The sequence below is a fragment of the Rana temporaria genome, chromosome 2, assembly GCF_905171775.1.
Source record: "Rana temporaria chromosome 2, aRanTem1.1, whole genome shotgun sequence".
Lineage (NCBI taxonomy): Eukaryota > Metazoa > Chordata > Amphibia > Anura > Ranidae > Rana > Rana temporaria.
Genome location: NC_053490.1, coordinates 367,436,127 through 367,455,998, shown reverse-complemented (window position 1 = coordinate 367,455,998; position 19,872 = coordinate 367,436,127). Strand labels below are relative to the sequence as shown.

Below are 19,872 nucleotides of genomic sequence, written 5' to 3'. Positions count from 1 at the left end.
TGATTTAAAGTGATTCTTCCCTCTGGCCGCACACATATATGATCAGGAGCTTTCTGATTAGGTGACAGCCAATCACAGCGGTCACATGACCCGAATGCCCGTCTCCTCGCATTTTAGACCCCATAAAAGGCCTGGAGAAAGGGGTTTAAGGATAAGTTCACCTTTTGGTAGCATGTTCCAACTGTATTTAGGGTGTAACATGTAATACGTTACCAGAGAGCACCTGCCTGCAATCCCTCTGATACCCACTGTGACAATTAACGGGGGATCCTCTCCCTGCACGCGCTATCACAATTTGAAAAGAGTACGCCCATGTGTATTTTCTTTTCTATTACTTGCTAGCATAACTGCTTAATAATATACAGTATAACTTATATAACCTAAAATACAGCTTGTCTGCAAATATCTTACATGTATATATTTGTTGCTTATAATATGGTTCTGTTATATAAATGCCAGACCAAGTTTGTTTGCATAAAACTCCCATCCTGATTATGCACATTTCTGAGATACTGAACTACCGAGTACATCAAATAACTTTTGCTCTGCCAGCTGTGGCAGACCGTTGGTGTTAACAGTGCTGTCAGGAAACAGCCCCGTCTGTATTTAAAAGCTTCATCAGATATTTTCCTGTACTTGTTACAATGCAGCTCTCTAACAAGATCATATCAGAAAACTTTGTGACATCTACGGGTCTTATTTTAGAACAAGTTGCTAGAAAAAAATACCCTTTTGGAATGTATTGAGTGTTCTCTATTTATAAGCATTTTATTCTCACTCAGATGGGAATTCTGAATAACCTGTTTACTAATATAAAGTAGCTTATTGCCATTTTAACACTTCAGCCCTGGAAGAATTTACCCTCTTCCTGACCAGAGCCTTTTTTGCAATTCGGGACCGCGCCCCTTTAACTGACAATTGTGTGGTCGTGCGACGTGTTACCCAAACAAAATTGACATTCTTTTTTCCCCACAAATAGAGCTTACTTTTGGTGGTATTTGATCACCTCTGCAGTTTTAATTTTTTGTGCTATAAACAAAAAAAAAGCGACAATTTTGAAAAATGCTTTATTTTTTTACTTTTTGCTATAATAAATATCCCCCAAAAATATATAAAAAAAAGTAATTTCCTCAGTTTAGGCCGATACGTATTCTTCTACATATTTTTGGTAAAAAAAATCGCAATAAGCATATATTGATTGGTTTGTGCAAAAGTTATAGCGTCTATAATATAGGGGATAGTTTTATGGCATTTTTATTATTAATTTATATTTTACTAATAATGGCGGCGATCTGCAATTTCTTTTTGTGACTGCAACATTATGGCGGACACTTTTGACGCTATTTTGGTACCATTGTCATTTATACAGCACTGATTACAGTACTGTGTAAATGAGACTTGCAGGGAAGGGGTTAACCACTAGGGGACGAGGAAGGGGTTAAGTGTGTCCTAGGGAGAGAATCTAACTGTGGGGGGCTGGGCTACAAGTGACACGACAGTGATCACTGCTCCCGATCACAAGAAGCAGTAGATCTCTGTCCTGTCACTAGGCAGAACAGGGAAATGCCTTGTTTGCATAGGCATCTCCTCCGTTCTGCAGCTCTGTGACACGGGATACCGGCAACATTGAGTCCTCGTGTCCCGCAGGTTTTTTAAAGCAATGTACAGGTACGTTGCTTTGCCCACACGATCCATTCTGCTGACGTATATGTTCGTTAGGCGGTCGGCAAGTGGTTAAGCATAGCCAAAGCGTTTTTGGCTGTACTTTTCCTATTGATTACAGGAGTGCAGTTCCTTCTGCACTCCTGTGAACTGGTGCCCAAAGCTGAACTGCATATTCCAGATGAGGTCTTAGACCCCTTTCACATTGAAGGCTGGTATCAGGCGTTTTAGCGCTAGAAATAATGCCTGAAAACTGCTTCCCATGCCTCCCGAGTGTGAAAGCAGGGGTGGCGCTCCCACACCACCCCTGCCCATTGGAATGCATGGGCAGCGCTTTCCAAATCGCCTTTTCAGGCGCTTCAAAAGCCCCGCAAAAGGGGAGTTTTTAACGCCTTCTTCGGCGACTGGTGGGTGTTAAAACGCCCCACTAGTAGCCAAAAAGCGGCACTTAAACAGCACTAAAACGCCGCTAAAATGAGCTGCGCTTTAGCACTAACGTGGCCCCAATGTGAAAGTAGCCTTACTAATGATTTGTACATGGGAAAAATTATTATCTCTATCTCTTTCTGGAGTCTATACCTTTCTTAACCACTTCAGCCCCGGAAGGATTTACCTCCTTAATGACCAGGCCATTTTTTTGCGATACGGCACTGCGTTGCTTTAACTGACAATTGCGCGGTCATGCAATGTTTTACCCAAACCAAATTGTCTTTTTTTAATCACCTCTGCGGTTTTTATTTTTCGCGTATATCTTGTACTTTTTGCTATAATAAATATCCCCCCAAAAAAAGTAAAAAAAATAATTTCTTCATCAGTTTAGGCCGATATGTATTCTGCGTATTTTGATTGGTTTGCGCGAAAGTTATTGTGTCTACAAAATGGGGATAGATTTATGGCACTTTTCTTATTATTCTTTTTTTTTTTTACTAGTAATGTCGGTGATCAGCGATTTTTACTGCGACAATGCGGCAGACAGATCGGACACTTTGACACTTTTTTGGGACCAGTGACATTTATACAGTGATTAGTGCTATAATAATGCACTGATTACTGTGTAAATGACACTGGCAGGGAAGGGGTTAACACTAGGGGGCAATCAAGGGGTTAAGTGTGTCCTCTGGAGGTGTTTATAACTGTGGGGGGGGGGAGTGGACTGACTGGGAGTACAGAGAGATCACTGTTACTAATCACTAGGGACAGACGATCACACCGTACTCCCTTGACAGAATGGGGATCTGCTTTGTTTACAAAGACAGATCCCCACTCTGCCTCTCTGTGGAGAGTTGGCTCTATCTCATTAAATTAAGCGCCGTACCAGTACCACTGCGGCGGCTGGACGACAAGTGGTTAATACAAGAAAATACTTTGCTAGCTTTGGAAACCGGAGCTTGGTATTGCATGCTATTATTAAGCTTATAGACAACCAGAACACCCAGATCCTTCTCCACCATTGATTCCCCCAGTTGTACTCCCCCTAGTATGTAAGGTGCATGCATATTCTTAGCCCCCAAGTGTATTACTGTACAATTATCAACATTAAACTTAATTTGCCATAAAATGGCAAATTAAACCGTTCATTGAGGTCAGCTTGTAAGTTTGAGGCATCCTGTAAGGACATGTTTTTTCTGTTGAATGTGCTTCTTTATTGTTGGAAATCGTTGCCATTCAGTGATAATAATGTGCCACTAAATGCTGTCACTCGAATCACTTCACAGTGACCCCTTCCCACCCTCCAGGATCTATGGCTCACAGTGAAATATATGTCCCTCTGAGAGACCCTCCTTTTGTTCCAAAGTATTTTTATTGAAAAAAAGTGTTTTGACAATGAAAATATATAACAAGCAATAAAGTCAGTACCATTAACAGTAACAGTGGACTTGACTAGGCCATCCACTTAACAACCAAGTAGGCCTTACACAATAAACTGAAAATAATTCAGAGAATAAAGTCCCCAAAAAAATTCTGTGCTCTGCAGAGGGGGGTAGATCTGGGTAACACCAAAATCCAGTACATGTTTTTAAGAACCCAGGAAATTGTAGGATGATATCGGGAACAACGCCCTGGGTCAAACTGGTTTCAGTACACAGACCTGAGAGGTAAAGTCAAGGCTTGATAGAGCCTCCGGGAAGGCCAACATGGGTGGTAAGCCAAAAAATGCTCACTCAGGAGCTGTGTTCATAGATCACCTCATTTTCTTCCCTTCCACACCCCTTGGAAGGAAAGAAAATCACTTGATTCCCCCATCAACACTGACTAGTGTCAGTGGAATGCCTCCCACAGCGCTATTGTGTTCTGTCGTCAGGTGGGCACAGGGGGCCTTCCTAGCTGGCAGAACACAATGATTACTGCTGGCAGATATAGCTGCAGTAATCACATGTAAAAAATGTGACAGGCTGGTTATACCCAAATCAATCCAGTCAGCCTGCCCAAAGATGGATTGCATCTTGGCCGGTCCCTGCTGAACCTGCCGGATTTACCTTAGTATATTGGAAATGATAAAAAATCAGTCATGTTAGGAAATTGACTTATTTTTTTCTCTATAATGTACATAAAGAATCTTCTATCCAAATCTATTCATATATCTCAGTTATCTTTATTTCATTGATATTCAGTTTACCGATAAATCACATCCAGGGCATTACTCTTTAATCTACTTTTTTTAAGAACCGTATATACTCGAGTATAAGCCAAGTTTTTCAGCACATTTTTTTTGTGCTGAAAATGCCCCACTCGGCTTATACTCGAGTCACCTTTTGCGCCTGATCTCCTGGACTTTGGGGACTCAGTACCGGCCGGCCGTAGGTCCCCTGAACCCCAAACTTGGCACACATGTAGCCCCACAAGTGTGCAAGTTTGTTGTCTGGGGGATCTACGGCTGGAGTGCACCGATTTTTCAAAGCCGGGCACCCCTTCCATAGACTCCCATGTTAAACGTCAGTTTAGTCATGGGCACAGTGAGGCATGGACACAGTGAGGAATGGACATGGACACAATGAGGCAAAGTAAGGCACGGTGAGGCATGCAGATGGACACCTTAGGCTTATACTCGAGTCAATACGCTTTCCCAGTTTTTTGTGGTAAAATTAGGTGCCTCGGCTTATATTCGGGTCGGCTTATACTCGAGTATATATGGTTCTAGTACCTCCTACGCCCATAAATGGTTGCCTAGAGAAGTGATTGGACTTTTTCAGTACTGATGACAACACACAATAGCAAAATAAAGTAAAATAATCATTTGAAGTGATGTCCGTCAGTTATATCTACTGTTTGTATTGTGGGGCTTGGCTCAAGTGTTCTTTTTAGCATTTGTATAGATTTATGTATAATAAATTATTTTACTTTATTTTGCTATTTTGTGTTGTCATCAGTACCGAGATGGTAGGTCACCTGTGGCCAGATGACAAGTGCACCCCGTTGGGGTCAGGGATGCACCACAGGGTAGTGAACCCTATAACCGGCTGCTGCTATCAGAGAGGAAGCGCAAACCCAAGATCGTCCAGGGCGTGGAGTCTAAGACCCAGCTTTGTGTTCACCAGAGCCTCTAGTGGTGAGGATGGCCCTCGCCGCAGCTGGATCCAGGTCGCGACCCCTGGGATCCCCTAGGTCACACTCTGCAGGGAGAGAGGGGAAGCAGCAAGCAGGACAAGGGATAGTGATGGGTAAAACAAGGTCAGTGTAACAGGCAGACAAGGGTAACCGAGAGCCAGGCAAAAGTTCAGGGTCACAGGCAAACAGGAGAAGTCAGGGACAAGCCAAAAACGGTACACAGGAAGGTAATCGTAGCACACTGCAGACAGGAAGTTAAGCTAACAACACGGTTGAGCAGCACTGCAGACCTGTAGTGCAACAGTTAATATAGACTTCCTGAGATGGCCTGGGTGGGGCCATACAGGGAGGAAGGTGATAAAAGACAGCCAGAAAGAGGGTCAGGCCTCTAATGAACACATGAGACAGGTAAGCTGACAGACTTTATTGCATATCCATGACACGAGAAAGTCCAATCACTTCTCTAGGCAGCCATTTATGGGCGTATGAGGTACTAGCAGCCACCTCCCCCTGCTTGTCTACGCCATTTTTTCTAGAATCTTTATGGATGATGGTACTATTTTATCTAAATACTAAATAACATTAACTGAGTCTTTACTCAAACTTTGGTACGAGTATATACGGTAATTTACTTTTGCAATTTTTTTTTATAGGGTTTAGCCGTGTAAGATGACAAAAACGAATTCCAAATTTTAGAGGACATGTCTGATTTAATGTAAATGGTTTTATAAAGAGACCAGGTCAATATTCCCTGTGTTGGTGCCCCGGCTTACTTTCAATATAATATAATAGTTTTACAAGCTGTGAATAAAAGACTGCTTTACATACATTCAGTGTAAAGAGAGGCAAAAATTTATGTTCTCAAAAATGTATGGTCTCAGGCCTTTTTCTAAATGTTCTACATTCAAATGAGTGGTTTGGGAAAATAAAGCATTATAGCCACTAGTGGTAACAAGCAGGTGAATAAGTATTTATTTCCTATGATCACCAGCTCCATCCAGTTATCATAATGCAGTTTTTCCCAAACCGCTCTTTCATTATGAATGAAGAACATTCGAACTGGAGAGAAAATACCCTGAGAACATTAGTTTTTCCCCAATTCCCACATAATAAATGTACATACAGTTTCAAAGGATGAATACACCCCTTAGTGTGCTTTTCACCTTGCGTTGTTTAATGAATAATTGAATAACCCATATGTCTCTGCTATGTGTTCATTCTTCTTTGGCTTATGCTCTTCCACAATATTCATATTGCTTAATGTTTTTTGTTAGGGCAGGATAGACTTTAACAGAGTGGCTATTATGGGTCATTCCTTCGGAGGAGCAACAGCATTGCTGAGCCTGATGAAGGATGATATTTTCAGGCAAGTAATTAAGTTATATAAATAAAATATATATATATATAATATGTAATCTGTAAATACGCTATTAATAATATGTCTGATACTTTTAGGTGTGCAGTAGTATTAGATGCCTGGATGTTTCCCCTTGAAGACACTTGTTACCAGCACATTCAAAAGCCAATTTTATCTATCAACACTGAAACCTTCCAGACAAACCAAAGTATCAAGAAAATTATGAGGCTAAATTCAGCAGGAGCAGAGCTGAAGTATTTGACAGTGAAGTATGTTTCACGGGTAGTGGTTAAACTTTCCTTAGCCTCACATCTGTCCACTTGCTAGAACATTTGAAATATGATTGGTTGCTTTTCTGATTTAGGTCAACTGACTTTTGTTAGGCCTGCATTGGCGGCTTTTGTGTTTGTGTTACTTGCATCTATTGGAGACGGTTCTGAAATTATTCTGTTTTCATTGACCGGTGGATATGACCTGCAATTGACCTGCTTCAAGTTGGTTTTTCATTTCTTTAGGCTTCATTTCCACTGGCGTTTTTACAGCCACTGTTGTTAGCCTTTTTTACAGCTTAAATACGCCTGTCTATGTTTATTTTGCAAAAAAAAAAAAGCGTTTTTGAGCGTTTACGCGCGTTTTTGAGCGTTTTTTAACGTCTGGCGTTTTTACAGCTCTACTCTGGAGCTTCAGAACGCCCTGGTCCTGCGTTTTTTTTACAGCTCAAAAACGCCTATGCCATTTGCAGCTCAAAAACGCCTATGTGGGCATGATGCCATAGAATAACATGGACAGGCGTTTTTAAGCTGTAAAAAACGCTCAGAAAAGTGGCTGTAAAAACGCCAGTGGAAATGAAGACTTAGACTTGTAAGGGAATGGAAAACTCACTTAAAGTAAACAAAAGCTTGTTGACACAGGTACTTAGACTGTTGGCTTCAAATTTTCATGTGAAAGACAGTCTTTTCACTGATCCCTAACACAGAAGTCTGAGATATTTTGCCAATCTCAGAAATATTCGAATCCAATAGATAAAAAGGAATAGGTGCAGAGCTGTGAACAATGAATAACACACAAGGAAAATAAAATATAAAAGTTCATAAAACAAAGTAAACAAGTTCTCATAGGGTGTCCACATGTTATATTGCATTCATACAGGTGAAAAACATACAGAGCCTCTACCATAGATATCGCTAGCAGCTCACCTCATAATTTAGACCCCTAACCGATGGGTCAAATGCGCTTTCCCTTAACCACTACACTACTGGCCGCTGTCAATTGACGGCGGCACGATAGTCCTATTGTTCTGACAGGACGTCACATGACGTCCTTGTCTTTCACAGCCGCTAGCGTGCACCCGTCGTGTTACTGGGAACACGATGCGCATGCCCGATGGCCCCTGGGCACCCGCGATTGCCCAGTAACTGAGCAGGGACGTGGAGCTCTGTGTATAAACACAGAGCTCCACGTCCTATAAGGGAGAGGAGACCGATGCTGTGTCCCTTGTACATAGGGACACAGATCGGTCACCTCCCCCAGTCAGTCCCCTCCCCCCACAGTAAGAATCACTCCCAGGTTACACATTTAGCCCCTTCCTCGCCCCTAATGTTAACCCCTTCACTGCCAGTCACATTTATACAGTAATTAGTGCATATTTATAGCACTGATCGCTGTATAAGTGTGAATGGTCCCAAAAATTTGTCAAAAGTGTCCGGTGCGTCCGCCATAATGTCGCAGTCCCAATAAAAATCACAGATCAACGCCATTAATAGTAAATAAAATATAATAAAAAAAAATTATAATTATGTCCCCTATTTTGTAGGCGCTATAACTTTTGCGCAAACCAGTCACTATACGCTTATTGCGATTTTTTTTTTTTTAACCAAAAATAGGAAGAAGAATACGTATCGTCCTAAACTGAGAATTTTTTTTTTTTAAATGGGATATTTATTATAGCAAAAAGTAAAAACGTGTTTTTTTTTTTCAAAAGTGTCGCTCTTTTTTTGTTTATAGCACAAAAAATAAAAACCGCAGAGGTGATCAAATACCACCAAAAGAAAGCTCTATTTGTGGAAAAAAAAGGACGTAAATTTTGTTTGGGAGCCACGTCGCACGACCGCGCAATTGTGCGTTAAAGCGACGCAGTGCCAGAAGCTGAAATTTCGCCTGGGCAGGAAGGGGGTATACGTGCCCAGTAAGCAAGTGGTTAAAGAGTGAAACACTTGGAATCCTCATCAATATAGTCAATCCATCTCAGAGCGAACAACCAAGAAAAGCAGCATGAATATATAGATATGTCTCTAATGGTCCGATTCTCCTCAATAAACCGGAACTCCAAATGGCATGTTACATAAAATAAAAAGAGATATATAGTGCTCTCCGCATGAAACTATTTATTTGAAAGATCAGAAGTAAAAACGTACAATCGTACATCGTGATGGCCGCGGGTGACGTCCCGTGATTCCTTCCATTCCGTACACGTTACGTCCCAAGGGGCGGGACTTTGTCAGCGAATACGGAATCACGTATAACACCTGCCTATTTATGTTCTCGGCCAGTGCGCTTTGGATGTAAGAGGTTTCCACAGGCAATAAATTACTATGGAAAATCCTTTATTTACATGTTACCTTAGAAACCCCTCACTCGCCCAGCACAGCCAGGAAGTCTGCTTACGTTTAAGACAAATGACTGTGCTGGGAGAGTGAGGGGTTTCTAAGGTAACACGTAAATAAAGGAAGTGACCTCCTGGCTGTGCAAGATGTGTGCATCGTTTCCATAGTAATTGATTGCGTGTGGAAACCTCTGACATCCAAAGCGCACTGGTCGAGAACATAAATAGGTGGGTGTTATACGTGATTCCTTGGGACGTAATGCATTGTGGAACAGAAGGAATCATGTGACATCACCCGTGGCCATTTCTGTGTTGTCTAGAATGAACCTGGCACTGGGTTATAGTGCTATTATTGTAAGTTTCAAATAAATAGTTCCATGCAGAGAGCACTATATACAGGGGGCCAGATTCTCGTAGAATCCGTGGCGGCGTAGCGTAAGCCATTTACACCACGCCGCCGCAATTTACTGGAGCAAGTGCCGTATTCTCAAAGCACTTGCTCCGTAATTTGCGGCGCCGTAGTGTAAATGGCCCGGCGTAAGGCCGCGTTATTCAAAGGGGGCGGCTTGTATTTAAATTAAGCACACCCCCGCGCCGATCGAACTGCGCATTCGCCGGCCGTAAAAATAGCCCAGTGCGCATACTCCAGCTCACGATGGAAAACGTCAATGAAGCCGACGTGAGCGTCATTTACGTAAAGCCCTATTCGCGAACGACTTAGTAAAACGACGGAAAAAGACGACGCTGTCCCGACGCCATACTTAACATGGCATACGACGGACCTTCGTAAAATTACCCCTCATATAGCAGGGGTAAGTTTACGCTTACGGAAACGACGTAAACGACGACAAGGCGGCGCAAAAATGTTCGGGAATCGGCGTTTCAGGCTCATTTGCATAGACAAATGAGAAATCGTCGTAAACGCCATCTAGCGGCCAGCGTGGAATTACATCTAAGATCCGACGGTGTAAGTGACTTACGCCAGTCGGATCTACGCCGTATCTATGCGTAAATGATTATAAGAATCACTTGATTAGATACCCGGGCTCAGAAACAGAGATACAACGGTGTATCTGGAGATACACCGTCGTATCTCTTTTGAGAATCTGGCCCAGTATCTAACAAGAGTGAGTAAACACCTCACATTTTTAAAAATATTTTATTATACCTTTTTATGTGACAACGCTGAAGAAATTACACTTTGCTACAATGTAAAGTGGTGAGTGTACAGCTTGTATAACAGTGTAAATTTGCTGTCCCCTCAAATAACTCAACACACAGGCATTAATGTCTAAACCACTGGCAACAAAAGTGAGTACACCCCTTAGTGAAAATGTCCAAATTGGGCCAATTAACCATTTTGCCTCCCCAGTGTCATGTGACTCATTAGTGTTACAAGGTCTCAGGTGTGAATGGGGAGCAGGTATGTTAAATTTGGTGTTATCGCTCTCATTCTCTTATACCGGTCACTGGAATTTCAACATGGCAAAGAACGCTCTGAGGATCTGAAAAAAATGAATTGTTGCTCTACATAAATATTTTTTTATTTTGACCTAGGCTATACAGGACAGGTTCCTGTTTAACAGGACAAGTTCTACTCAGAACAGGCCTCGCCATGGTCGACCAAAGAAGTTGAGTGCAAATGCTCATCATCATAGCCAGAGGTTGTCTTTGGGAAATAGCCATATGAGTGCTGGCAGATCACGTGTCTCAGAGCTAAAAAAAACGGTCGCAAGTCACGTGGCCGGCCTGAACACAGCTCTAAATAACTATTTACACTGCTCGTTTTTACAAAGGATTTACAGTGTTGTATGCCAGCCTCTAATAGAGAATTCTGGTAGTGACAATTTTAGGTTTTTAATTTTCAATAATAGTGGCGGGGCGGAAACAAACAGAGAGGGCACTGAAAGGCAGGAAAGATGGGGTGAGGGGGGCGAAAGGAGAGCGAGGGCAGCGTATGACGCACTTTGACCACAGTGATCAGGGTGGAGCAGCCCTGGTTATCATGGTCTGTTTAGAGAGGGGATGCAGTAAGTGGCAGATTTCGTTTTTTACAATTTAGAGGGGGGCAGATTACACAGCACAAGCACTGTGCTGTTTAATCGGCTTTAAACACTTAAGGACCAAGACTCTTTCTGAGATTTGGTGTTTACAAGTTAAAAACATTTTTTTTGCTAGAAAATTACTTAGAACCCCCAAACATTATATATATTTTTTTTCTAACACCCTAGAGAATAAAATGGCGGTTGTTGTAATACTTTTTGTCACAACGTATGTGCGCAGCGGTCCTACAAGTGCGCTTTTTTTTAGAAAAGACTATTAAAAACTATTTTTTTAATTAGAAAATGAGACAACAGTAAAGTTAGACAGAGAGGGACCTCAGGTAAGTGTTAGGGGCCTGAGGGGGGCTGCTGTACACAGAAGGCTTTTTATCTTAATGCATAGACTTTACAATCACTTTAATCAGAGTCCTCACAGGGAGTTATAGCTCTCCCATTATTTGTATGCTAAATATTTAGAGTATGTATGATTCATATAGTGACTCATACAGCAATAAATATTATAACCCATGCATATGGCAAAGCACCACAGATCAATAAGATAAATTGTGCGCTGTATATTCAATACGTGACAGTGTTATCTATCGGTTCAAGTATGGTCCATGATCATTGTGTGAAAAATCACTGTAACAGGGAATCAGCCAAGATAGATTACAGGCTGCATATCAAGTGTGGGGCAGTGTTTTCTACTTATTCAAATTTTGTCCTAAACAACTGTGTATAATACCATTCAGATCTTCACCAAAAATGTCAGCAATATCTGTATCACTATAATCCAGGCTAAAATATTCTAGGCATGGTTTCACAAGTTTTTTCAAACTCTCCTTATCTGCTTTGTTGGAGGCTGTCGTGTACAGAGCTCAGTAGCTCAAGCGGAAATTTCAACATGCAACTGAATGTATTAGAGCAGTGTCTTATCTTCCTCGCTCTCTCCTTCTCTATGGCTTTGATATTTCAGTTAGAGAAAGAGTGTTTTAAAGAAAACCATTAGTGCTGTGCTCTTTTATTGCAGTGCAATGGGCATCCTATATAATGGATATTTGTAAAACACACACATATAAACTTTATGAAAAATCTTTTTTTTTTTTTAAAGTTTATCATGAACTCCAGGCAGATATAAAAGGCAAATATTATTGCATCGCTTTATTCATCCTTTAATATATTTAAAAAAAACTCAGTCTTGTAGCGGGAGACGCAGCACAAGTAGCCAGTCGTGCTGCAATGCCCATAGCGTAATGGTAGGAGGAGAAAGCAGAGTGTCAGAGAGATAAACTCATCAGTCTGTTGCTTCTCCTTTTACTGTCACAGGCTGGGGAGGGACAAGACATGTCAGTTTTACCTGTTCTCCACTGCCAGAAAACACTGTAATGCCTTGTGTAAATCTTAGGACTGGATGGAGAGAAATACAAATATTGATGTTATGTTTTTTTTTCCCTAGAGGCTGTGTCCATAGCAGCCAGACTGATTTGGCTTTCCTGAGTGGTTTTCTGGCAAATAAAATTCTGGACTCACAAGGGACAATGGATCCAAAAACTTGCCTGAAGATTTCTGTTATTTTATCACTGCACTTTCTCAGCAAGCACCTAGGTAAGAGGCTGACGAGATTGACAAGATCAGTGACTTGTAGTATTGGGGTGTCTGCTTTCCACAATTTTTTGGAAGGGGGGGTGTATTCATACTATTCTGGCATTTAGGGCTTAAAGAAATTAGGCTGTCAGTAGATCAGGAGTAACCAATTAAAAAAAAAAATAATAATAATAATTTCACACAGACTAAATATTATATACTGATTTTGGTTATTTTTGTCAAAGATATGTAGCAAAATAAATTTTGGCCTAAATTTATGAAGAAAGATTTTTTATTTACAACATTTAATAGCAGAAACTATTTTTTTTTTTGCGTTTTTATATAGCAAAAAATAAACTGTGACGAATAAAATGACAACCAAAAAAAGAAAAAAAAAGCCGTCTCAAAAAATTGAGGTAAGCATTATTCTATGCTTAAAAGTTTGCCTTTCTTGATAAAAAGTTAAAGGGCCAGATCCACGTATCGCGGCGCTTCTTTACGTCCGGCGTAGTGTATCTCAGATACACTACGCCGCCGTAACTTACAGCGTATTTAGCTAATTTGCATACTCGACGCGGAAATCGACGGAAGCGCCACCTAGCGGCCAGCGTAAATATGCACCTTAGATCCGACGGCGTACTAAGATATCTTGTTTTGTGGATACAAAACAAAGATATGCCGGAGCAACCTAGAAGTTACGCAGCGTATCAATAGATACGTCAGCGTAACTGCTTCGTGGATCTGGCCCAAAATGTCAATTTTGGGAAAAGAAGTGCATTTTACACATCATTAAAGTGGATGTAAACCCTTTTTTCTTTTTTGATCTCACAATGTAGAGTCTCTGCCACACAGAGTTAATCCAGCTCTGAGCAATCCTCTTTTATTGTTCAGTGAAATAAAACGGACTTAGAAAGAAAAACCCTAGTCCGTTCCGCCCCCTTGCTGTGAGTGACAGGTTATTTACATATCTCATGCCTGAGACAGAGGCACATCCTGTGTAAAAAGTTCACAATTCACATCCCTCTCTCCTCCCCTCCTCTCCCTTCCTCATCATGGGGTGTGATCCACAGTTCAGTGTGACGAGGAAATGCATGTATATTGCAGTGAAAACACAGAACAGAAAGCAGAATATACACAGACAAGTGATCTGATTCAGGTTAGATGTATCTAGTGAGAGCTGGGCAGAATTGCAGTGTGTGTGTCTGAGGTCACCTGATCACAGTTGCAACATCAGGTTATTTACATATCTCATGCACTAGCCAGGAGACAAGCATTCTTTTTTAATTCCCACCCCCACTCTTTTTCTGAAGTCCTGTGGTTACTTTTCTGGATTTTGACTGGATGTTAGTGATCATAGCAGAATTTAGTGTAAGGAATACACAAGAGAAAATGCATGTTGACAAGGGGAGTGTAGAGGAGGACGGGGAGTCTACTGACATCATGACTCCACCTACCGAACTCCAGACAACAGACCCACCCACAGAATCTGAAGTTTTTCGGGTCTTATAACAGATAGAGGGGAGACATTTCACAAGTAAGGATACATGCAGGAGGCATCTATATCCTTATAGATCAGCACTGGCAGTAGTTTAGAAAGGATGAGAGTGGGTTTACATCCACTTTAAGGTACCACTATGAGACATACTTGGTGAGTGAGAATTATTACATTAACACAGACCTTGAATCGAAACATAAGGCCTGCTTTTTTGGGGCGCCCATTCACCAAATAAAAAACAGTGGAAGATGAAAGCTTTTGAAGGAAAAACAAAAACTGTACCTTACTGCTGCCTCCCAGGAAAGCTTGGCACTCAAAACCCTGCAAGAATTCCTCCTGCATCGTGGAGTGCATTCTTAGGAGGATCCTTGGAATACAAAATGTATATATTTTTTAACTATATTAATAATAGGATTTGTTAAAGTGGTTGTTAACCCGCTTTCACTACTTCATATAATCCTCCTTGTTCCCTAATGACAAGTGCCCCTGTCTCTGTGTTTTAGAAAAAAATGTCTCCTTTACCGTATTTTAGAGCGGCTCCCGGGAATCACATGACCAGCCAGCTCTCTCCTCTGCTTGGCTGACAGATGCAATGGGCACGGCCGAGATTCCCCCACTGACGTCACTTGGGAGGAGAAAGAGAGTCGGCTGGTCACGTGATAATGGAGAACCTCTCTGAAATACATTAAAGGGGACATTTTTATTTATAACACACAGAGACAGGAGCTCCTGTTATTAGTTACATATAGTTACATAGTAGGTGAGATTGAAAAAAGACACAAGTCCATCAAGTCCAACCTATGTGTGTGATTTATATGTTGTATATATGGATATGGTTATTATTTATCCCTGTATCTTGTGGTCGTTCAGGTGCTTATCTAATAGTTTCTTGAAACTATTTATGCTCCTCGCTGAGACTACCGCCTGTGGAAGGGAATTCCACATCCTTGCCGCTCTTACAGTAAAGAACCCTCTACGTAGTTTAAGGTTAAATCTCTTTTTTTCTAATTTTAAAGAGTGGCCATGTGTCTTGTTAAACTCCCTTCTGCAAAAAAGTTTTATACTTATTGTGGGGTCACCGGTATTTGTAAATTGAAATCATATCCCCTGTCAAGCATCTCTTCTCCAGAGAGAATAAGTTCAGTGCTCGCAACCTTTCCTCATAACTAATATCCTCCCAGACCCTTTATTAGCTTTGTTGCCCTTCTTTGTACTCGCTCCATTTCCAGTACAACCTTCCTGAGGACTGGTGCCTAGAACTGGACAGCGTACTCTAGGTGCGGCCAGGCCAGAGTCTTGTAGAGTGGGAGAATTATCATGTTTTATCTCTGGAGTTATTCCCCTTTTTAATGCATGGCAATATTCTATTTGCTCTGTTAGCAGCAGCTTGCCATTGCATGCCATTGCTGAGCCTATCTACTAGGACCCCAGGTCCTTTTCCATCCTAGATTCCCCCAGAGGTTCTTCCCCCAGTGTATACATTGTATTCATATTTGTGCCACCCAAATGCATTATTTAAAATCTTTCTACATTAAACCTCATTTGCCATGTAGTTGCCCACCCCATTAATTTGTTCTGATCTTTTTGCAAGGTTTCCACATCCTGCGGAGAAGTTATTGCCCTGCTTGGCTTAGTATTAAGAGATTGCACTGCTTACCCCATCCTCCAGGTTGTTTATGAACAAATTAAATTGGTCCCAGCGCAGAACCCTGGGGGACCCCACTATCCACCCCTAACCATTCCGAGTAATCCCCATTTATCACCACCCTCTGAACTCACCCTTGTAGTCACCCTTTTAATCCATATACTCACCCTATGGTCCATGCCAACAGACCTTATTTTGTACAGTAAACATTTATGGGAAACTGTGTCAAATGCTTTTGCAAAATCCAGATACACCACTTCTACGAGAATTATATAAGACCAGAAAAGTTATTTGAGCAGCAGGAGGGGAGGGCTCTGACATGAACAGACAGGCAGGCAGGGGAGGGGGAGAGAGCACATAGGACAGAGCAAGGCTGCGGATGACGGAGACACGGAAACTAACCACAGTGTCAGGGGCTCAGCAGCAATGATAAACTGTGGTCAATTTACAGGGGGGGGGGTATAGCCAGGCAAGATCAGACAGGTTTTTTAGGTGATACAGGGGGCCAAATTACAAAGCACAAGCACTGTGCTGCATAACATGCTTTAAGGGAACAGGATCTTTTTCTTTTTTTGGGGGGTTAAAAAATGCTTTAATGCCACGTACACACGATCGTTTTTCATGTCATTGAAAATAACAACGTTTTTCACCATGTGATTCCTCTCAAGCCTGCTTTGCATACAGACGATCATGAAAAAAAATACTCGAGCAAAGCGTGGTGACGTACTAAACGTACAATGGCACCATGAAGGGGAAGTTCCATTTGAATGGCGCCATCCTTTGGGCTGATCATGAGTACGCGATGACACAAAATAATAATTAACCCCTTAAACTCGGTTAATAAAAATTAAAAACTTATATGTGATACAATAAAGTGCTGAATCCAGTGCAGTGATGTACGTGATAGATCACAGTAGATAACTAAATGAATAAATAAATGGCAATATCCAGCTCTCATGAGCGTGTACAATTGCGTAGTGCTATGTGCAACTACTGTGCCAACAGACAAAATTTAAATAAATAAATGAATAACAATATCCAGATCTCTCGAGCATGTAGATGAATAAATATCAATATTCAGCTCTCTTGAGCGTGTAGAATGTGCGTGGTGCTATGTGCTACTATTATGCCAACAAACAGATATAGATATAAATATAACTATGAATATAAATATAAAGTGCAAAGTCGTATAACGTATGTGCAAAAAATATGTATCAAAGTTCATGTGCGTTCATAACACATCCCAAATGGCGTGAGAAAACACAACTTCACAGTTGGAGTCCAATAAGGGGGTAATTGTGGTGATTGATCCTGGTGTTATGTCTCATGCGTATAGGGTGCAGCTACCTCTTCCACCCGACAGAAATAAGTGCTCTGGAGCCTACACACGATCGTTTTTAACCACTTGCCGACCAGCCGCTGTCGTTTTACAGCAGCAGGTTGGCTCCCCTGCGCGAGAGCACGTAATATAATGTCGACGCTCGCCCCCGTGCGCGTGCCCGGCAGGCGCGATCGCCGCCGGGCACCCGCGATTGCTCGTTACAGAGCGAGGACCGGGGGCTGTGTGTGTAAACACACAGCTCCCGGTCCTGTCAGGGAGAGAAATGCTGATCTTCTGTTCATACAATATATGAACAGAAGATCAGTCATTTCCCCTAGTGAGGCCACCCCCCTACAGTTAGAACACACAGGGAACATACTTAACCCCTTCCCCGCCCCCTAGTGTTAACCCCTTCACTGCCAGTGGAATTTTTATTGTAATCCAATGCATTTTTATAGCACTGATCGCTATAAAAATGCCAATGGTCCCAAAAATGTGTCCGAAGTGTCCGCCATAATGTCGCAGTACAGAAAAAAAAATCGCTGATCGCCGCCATTACTAGTAAAAAATATATATTAATAACAATGCCATAAAAATACCCCCTATTTTGTAAACGCTATAACTTTTGCGCAAACCAATCAATAAACGCTTATTGCGATTTTTTTTTTACGAAAAATATGTAGAAGAATACGTATCGGCCTAAACCTAAATATTTATTATAGCAAAAAGTAAAAAATATTCATTTTTCCAAAATTGTCGCTCTATTTTTGTTTATAGCGCAAAAAATAAAAAATAAAAACCGCAGAGGTGATCAAATACCACCAAAAGAAAGCTCTATTTGTGGGGAAAAATGCCAATTTTGTTTGGGAGCCACGTTGCACGACCACGCAATTGTCAGTTAAAGCGACGCATTGCCGAATCGCAAAAAGTGCTCTGGTCTTTGACCAGCCATATGGTCCGGGGGTTAGGTGGTTAACAACCAATTTAAAAAATGCAATTTTTTTTATGCTGTGCATACTAGCTCATTATGCCTTTCTCTTGCAGGTTATTAAAAAAAAAAAATATCCGAGGGTTTACTTCCTCTTTAACTAGCAATGAGTAATGTAGTGTCGACCTGTACTGTAGTGTTATACATGCTTTAAGGTAACAGGATCTTTTTTTATTATTTGGGTTGACAAGCGCTTTAATGCTGACATGTACCTGTCCGATTTCTGTAAAATGTAAATATCAATGATTAGTTCCCTTAGGATAAGCAGTTTACTAATAAGGCTGATAGATGTGCTAGTTTTTTTTATATTGTTTGCATTTCTCTTTTTTTAGCATGCAATGATTTAAATACGTTGTTTTTCTTTGTCAGATCTGCCTATAAACGCATCTAAATTGGAAAATCTAAGTGAAGAGATCCAAGCTGATGTCATTTTAGATTTCCCAGTGGTAAACACCAGCAAGCTGTGAGACTATGCCATTCTCTGGACCTTGCGTCTGGGGAAAACAATAGCAGAATGGCGCTTTGTTGTTTCACTATAAGAGTCTCTTGTATTCAAATAAATAAATGCTGCACTGTTGATAAAGATATGGCAGGGATTTTGTGTTAGTACAATGTCCCTTGGTCTATGCCCCAGAGAAGCTGCCGCGTGCACTCCCTGCATTCATTGCTCTGACAGCTACATCCTAAGCAGAGGACACGCTGCTCGTGATGAGTGAGTGCCAAACATGGAACATCATCAATTGTGCAACAGTATTATATAAGCCTTGGTGAAGGGAGGGGAGGTAACGTGTAAGAGGGGGGGAAAAAATGCAATGTGTGGGAATTGTGTGTACAACAATCAGAATATCAGACTTCAGAAAATCCCTGCTGATTCAGTCTGAGCTTACTGATGCCACCAAGCATCATTTGCTGTGTGATTATGTAGCCAAATTTATAAATGTTTAATGATACCAGATATAGTGAAACAGAAATCATTTAGCACTCTTCATGCCATAAACCGCATTTAAAAATGTTTTTCACATCCCAGAATGTCATTTATATATTTTACATTCCTTGTGTTCATTTCCATAATCATATTTAATTTGTTTACTGATTACCTAATCACACATAATCACCGTGATTTGTGAATATAAGTTGCCATATCCTAAAATGCAGTTAATATGAATAACTATTTTCTTGGCACAAGGAAAAGGTTTTCAAAACTGTTATAGTTTTAAATTTGAGATGATCTCTGAAAGATGTACAGTAGAGGCGTCATTCCAGAATTTCTTGTCACAGATATAATATCTGGGGGTGGAAGTAGAATGTTCTTTGGCAAAGCTTATTAATGATCATAATTTGCCAGGTGCATTGCACTCCTAAACAGGGCTTTTTTTTCAGTGGGAATGTGGAGGGAACGCAGTTCTGGTACCTTCAGCACTGAATGTATGTGATGGCAAGGGGTACTGGGATATGCTGGGGAATCTATTTTTGCATTGAGGTCTATTGTTGCTGAGATGGTCTATTGTGATGGGCAGGGGGAAAGTTGTTGCTGGCTGCTGGGAAATCTGTTGATGTGAGATCTGAGAGATGTAGCAGTATAAGGGTCTATTGTTGCAGGGGTGGTGTTTTGTAATGGGCAGTCCATTGT

General features: G+C 41.2%; 1 protein-coding gene across 1 annotated transcript in view; it reads left to right on the top strand.

Annotated features, from left to right (window-relative positions):
• LOC120927201 (platelet-activating factor acetylhydrolase 2, cytoplasmic-like) overlaps positions 1-19,268 on the top strand; it is a 62,076-nt gene extending 42,808 nt beyond the window's left edge. Inside the window, exons 7-10 of the mRNA XM_040337714.1 lie at positions 6,483-6,574; positions 6,664-6,834; positions 12,666-12,814; positions 18,612-19,268. Of these exons, the coding sequence (XP_040193648.1) occupies positions 6,483-6,574; positions 6,664-6,834; positions 12,666-12,814; positions 18,612-18,709 (510 nt within the window). The 3' untranslated portion in view covers positions 18,710-19,268. The remainder of the gene's footprint in view (positions 1-6,482; positions 6,575-6,663; positions 6,835-12,665; positions 12,815-18,611) is intronic.
• The last annotated feature ends 604 nt before the right edge of the window (positions 19,269-19,872 follow it).